The following is a 5,881-nucleotide window of genomic DNA, read 5'->3' as shown; positions in this document are numbered from 1 at the left end:
TTCTTTTTACATTGATCTTGTTTTGACAAGATATTCGTACGGGGGCCCAAAAGGCCAACTACAAAAACATTTCAATGAACGACAAAAACATGTCACTAAACCATAGACTGTATAAAATATGGATGTAGTATCCGTGATGTCACCCATCTGTTTCTGAAGCGCTGTTTTGAGGCCAATCATCAGCGGGAGCCATATTGCTGCTGTCGAGTGATTGTGATGTAAAGAGGCGGGGCTTTGAGCCTCCTAGCCAACAGCTACAGTGTTCCCGCCTGTCAGTCAAGTCAGCTGTGCCTCTCATTGGAAGACTCGTAATCTCAATATCTTCAAAAGGCTGTAAACATGTTTATTTCTGCTGTAAAGATCGCCTTTTTTGAATTGGTGTGTGTGTGGTTTACGGTACTTCCAGAGCCAGCCTCAAGTGGATCCTCGATGAACTGCAGTTTTTAACACTTCCACATTGGACTCATATTTTTAGACTGGAGGTTGCTGCTGGCACTAAACGCAGTCACATTTTGTGAAAACCGTAAAACATTTCAAGAAATGCAATAGTATTTCACGCCATTTTTCTATTTCTTGAAAAAAATTTGCATTTCGGGAAATATTCTTGCTGTATATGAGTTATTTGTGTTTTGGGAATTTTTTTTTGGTTGTTCAGCGATTTTTTTTTTTCCCCTTTCATGAAATGTTTTTCACTGTACATGCTTTGGCTGAAGCTTTAAACTGTACATCCTGTGATGACATCATGTAGTTTATAACAGATTCTGTTTTGGTTGGTTAGCGTTGATTAGCGCTGTCCAGAGTCCTCAAAGGAAATGAACATTTTAGATGTGTGTGGGTTAGCCTGTGAGCCTGTTTTTGTAATCAAGAAAAACCATCATCATCACCAATCGTGAGAGATGTAAGACTATTTATTGCCCTGCTTTCTTTTGAATCAAACTGTCTGTGTTAAATACTTGATTCTGATTGGTCAAAACCTCTTGACAACAGTAATTAACTCTGTATGTGAAACGAGAATAACACCAGAGAGGCCAAGTCAAATCAATCCATGGAACAGAGTACGGGCACATTTTACTTCTGCTTGTTGACACTGAGGCAAAAACATTGATACCTGTTAGCATGCTAAATTTGAAGGCTAAACAACATGGATGTTTAACATTGTATCTCATCCTGCAATTCACGCTAAAAGCAGCACAGCTGTATCTTTGTGAACCCTGTAAACTTAGTTATTGTAATCATTTCTTATAAAATATTTTCCCTATGAACTATAAGAACTGAGTGGTGTTAATCAACCTATGTTTTAATCAGTTGTTGACAAGCTCCAACACAGTCTATTGGTGCACCAACAAAGTCTGACAGACACATGATGTCAAACAGGAGAGGCGGGATTTAAACACTGCATATAACTTTTTCAGAGGTGTAGTAAGTGTTACAGCTCAGCAAAAAACCACAACCACCAGACTCAGTTTATGGTGAACACTCCAAACATAGGTCAACTTACTCTTCTTGTAAGTATACATGTTTACTCTTCATATATATATTTCATGTTCACTCAATTCTTCCCTTTGATGATTTACTGTATGATCTTGACCTGACAGGTATCATGGCTGAACTAAACACCACCCTGGACTCTGCTGAAACCTCTCTGAACCAGAGCAGCTGTGATGTGTTTGTGTACCAACGAGCTGCAGTGGTCCTTTTCCCCATTTTCTACTCAGTGGTTTTTATCATCAGTGTGTGCGGTAACAGCTTGGTGCTCTATGTGATCTGCCAGAGGAATCAGAAATTCAACTCCACCTCCATCTACCTGGTTAATCTCGCTCTATCCGATACTCTGTTCACCCTGGCCCTGCCTGGCAGAATCACTTACTACATCCGACATTTCGACTGGCCCTTTGGTGACCTTCTCTGCAGACTGACCACACTGCTCTTCTTTGCAAATACTTATGCAGGTAATATAAATGCTTACTGTCTCTTCAAAATGTCTAACCAAATATTTATTCTTTTTTGATTTTTGGTTCTAGATTTCTGTTTAGTTTGGATTAGTTTTTAATGTTGATTTGTGAGTTTAGTTATTTATTTTTTTGAAAAGGCTTAGTTTTGGCTTGATTTCTATTAGTTTCAGTTTTTTCTTCCAGAATTTCACTGCTGATCATTATGATGCCAGAAAAAGACAAATGGAAAAAACTGAAAGATACATTAAACATCCACCCACCAAGATAAAAACTACCATTTCATTAACAACAATACCCTTGGTTATCACATAATCCTAACAAATAAAATACTCAACTCAGTTTGTAGCCCTATACCTCGAAATCTGAAGATCTAAGCAGGACTCTAGAGTCAGCTATGTACTGGCAGGATGCTGCAGTCCATTGAGGTTATCACAAATACGAAACATCCTGTTAAACCTTCAAAATAAAGCATTAATTTAGTAATGATAAATAGCAACATCTGGTTAAATTTCCCAATTCAGTTCACCAAAATATGTTGTACATTTAATAACTTTAAGTGAGTAAGACATAGTGAACCTACGGTGTATGTTGCCAAATGATCATATCTGTGTGTGTGTGTGTGTGTGTGTGTGTGTGTGTGTGTGTGTGTGTGTGTGTGACTTGGTCACTAGTTACATAAATTATGTATGTAACATATTTATCTCGTATGACAACTGTAACAATGGTATATGATTGTTATGTTACATGAATTAAGGTAACATTACGTTATAACACTTAACGTTACATGACATTGTTTGTTATTGTTTGACATTTCGTTATGATACGTCATTTTACGGTATGACACGTCACATTATGTTACCTTAGATTATGTCCTGTAACCGTAAGCGATGTCTCAAAGTTATGTTGCATTATGACATGTTACAATATTTCATGTCACTTCACATTATGGTAAGTAACATTAAGTCATGTTACAGTATGTTACATGAAATAAGGTTATGGTACATTATTTTATGTAATGCGTCTGTATGACAAGTCACATGGTTATGTTTCGTTACGTCATGTCACATGATGTTACGTTATGGCATGTTACAGTATGTCACATCATATGACACACTGTCACATCATACTATGTTAATTTTTGTCATGTTAGTCATGATATGTTACGTTACACTATGCTATGTTACGTCACGATATGTTACATTGCGTCACGATGTTATGTTACACTGCTATGTTACGTCACGATATGTTACATTACGTCACGATATGTTACATTACGTCACGATATGTTACGTTACACTATGCTTTGTTACGTCACGATATGTTACATTGCGTCACGATATGTTATGTTACACTATGCTATGTTACGTCACGATATGTTACATTACGTCACGATATGTTACGTTACACTATGCTATGTTACGTCACGATATGTTACATTGCTTCACGATGTTACGTTACACTGCTATGTTACGTCACAATATGTTACATTACGTCACGATATGTTACATTACGTCACGATATGTTACGTTACACTATGCTTTGTTACGTAACGATATGTTACATTACGTCACGATATGTTACATTACGTCACGATATGTTACGTTACACTATGCTATGTTACGTCACGATATGTTACATTACGTCACGATATGTTACATTACGTCACGGTATGTTACGTTACACTATGCTTTGTTACGTCACGATATGTTACATTGCGTCACGATATGTTATGTTACACTATGCTATGTTACGTCACGATATGTTACGTTACACTATGCTATGTTACGTCACGATATGTTACATTGCGTCACAATATGTTACGTTACACTATGCTATGTTACGTCGAGATATGTTACATTGCGTCACGATATGTTATGTTACACTGCTTTGTTACGTCACGATATGTTACGTTACGCCACAATATTTTACGTTACATTATGGTATGTTACGTCACGATAAGTCATGTAATGTTAATGTCCTGTAAAATTTAATTGCGATGCGTCACAATTTGTCACGACACATCACATTATGTTACTTTATATTATGTCATGGTATGTCACGCAAGTTAATAATGGGAAGGAAAAGTAAATAAACTTTCAAAAGGAAGTCAATATGAACTATTAAAAGTGCGGGAATTGAATTGCTCTATTGCTTCAGATTGGCAGTAAGGGGTGAGTGAAGGGTCTATCAAACATTACTCTGCTACCCAAAATTAACTTTTGCCGCCTTTATACGTCACATCACTTTTACACCACATAAAAAAACAGGATGAAGACACCATCCAGAGAGGGCAGTTTAAGAATATCCACAGTGTCACATTATGACTCACATTAACTGAGCTCCAAACTTTGACTACTTAAAAGTTTGTATCATGCAGCATTTTCATTGTTTTCCCACCAGGTATTGGCTTCATGACCTGCATCAGCCTGGACCGATACCTTGCCATGGTGCATCCACACAGGCTGCAGTGTTTGCGCAGTGTGAGGGTGGTCCGCAGAGTCTGCTGTCTGGTCTGGGCTCTGGTGTTTATTCAGACTGCTCCTCTGATGTTCCGCAGCATGCTGCACAAGCAGCAGAACAGACTAACCTGCATGGAGTACTTTAACTTTGAGGGCTCTCGCTTCACTCCCTATCTCCTCCTCCTGGCCTGCACTCTCTCTTTCTGCTGTCCGCTTGCCATTATTATGGGCTGCTACGCAAAGATCAACCTGAAGCTGAGAACTGCAGCCAAGCAGAACTCTGTGACTGGTCGGTCAAAGAGGAGCCACAGGGCCAACACCATTATCCTCCTTATCCTCCTCACCTTTATTATATGCTTCAGTCCTTACCATCTCAACGTTATGCAGTTCATGACCAGAAAGATACACCACAATCCGACCTGTGAGGAGCTGAGGGCCTTCAAGGTGTCTTTACAGGTAGGAACCAGGCTTTTTTATTTTACACTTTCAAACATTAATCCCTATGTAGGAACTCATCATAATCCACCTTCTCCTTGCAGATTACAGTTTCACTTATGAACTTGAACTGCTGCTTGGATCCAGTCATCTACTTCTTTGCCATCAAGACCTACAAGAAGCGGGTGTTGAGTCTGTTCAAGGATTATCTGTACACTTCCGCTGTCTCCTCCAAAGTGACAGCTGACAACAGCAGCAGCAACACCTGAGAGAAACCACAGCTCGGCTTTCAGGAGCGAAACCTGAAACCTGTCACAGAGAAGACCTGGTGTATTTAGTTTAACTCAAAACTGAGTATTTCATGTTGATACTCTTTATGAAAATGACCAACAAGTCTGTCATTTAAAATATTTTGACAGCTGTGTTTGTACATATGTCTGTTACTGCAAAGGAAATGAGCATATCTGCTTCCTGCTGCATTTTAACAAATGATATTTTTCTGCTGGATAGCTGTATTTTATTGCTTTTTCTTATATTTACTTTTTATTTTTGACTGCTTTTCTACCATAGATTAGATAAATCTATGTTTATGTACAATAGAGCCCTATGGTTATTTATGTATGTATGCTAGGTGAGGAAAATATAAAAAAAACAAGATAAAACTGCCATTTTCATGCAACATTTTGTGGCCATTAATGTAGCCTAACAGCAACTTTTATTTCATTTGTGTGGAGATCATGAAAGGGATCATCATTTTGTAACTAAGAGTATAAATTGTGGTAAATAATACAATTCTGTGCTGTCATATTTTCAAGATCACTATTGCTATTGCCTCAGGAGTATATCATTTTCGACTGAATGAGAACTTAATGCCAAAAAAAGAAAACATGCCATACCACTCTGCCTCACACCCACATCTGATTTCTGTGTGTAAAGCAAATTAAAATACAAACACCACTTCCTCACCCACCTTTCCTGTTCTCCTGTTCCTGCTGGGCCCCACATCAGCTGTATGTGGGTGTCTTACATATTTAA

The 5,881-nt window shown here is 38.2% G+C and overlaps 1 protein-coding gene across 1 annotated transcript; it reads left to right on the top strand.

The window, feature by feature from the left end:
• The first annotated feature begins 1,336 nt into the window (after nucleotides 1–1,336).
• si:ch211-184m13.4 (uncharacterized protein LOC798560 homolog) lies at nucleotides 1,337–5,678 on the top strand. Its single transcript, XM_034694551.1, has 4 exons — nucleotides 1,337–1,505; nucleotides 1,596–1,949; nucleotides 4,353–4,867; nucleotides 4,951–5,678. The coding sequence occupies exons 2-4, from the start codon at nucleotides 1,601–1,603 to the stop codon at nucleotides 5,113–5,115; spliced, it is 1,029 nt and encodes a 342-aa protein (XP_034550442.1). The 5' UTR covers nucleotides 1,337–1,505; nucleotides 1,596–1,600; the 3' UTR covers nucleotides 5,116–5,678.
• The last annotated feature ends 203 nt before the right edge of the window (nucleotides 5,679–5,881 follow it).

The sequence above is a fragment of the Notolabrus celidotus genome, chromosome 10 (assembly GCF_009762535.1).
Source record: "Notolabrus celidotus isolate fNotCel1 chromosome 10, fNotCel1.pri, whole genome shotgun sequence".
Taxonomy (NCBI): Eukaryota; Metazoa; Chordata; class Actinopteri; order Labriformes; family Labridae; genus Notolabrus; species Notolabrus celidotus.
Note: the sequence above shows the minus strand (reverse complement) of the source record. Positions and strands in the feature narration are given on the sequence as shown.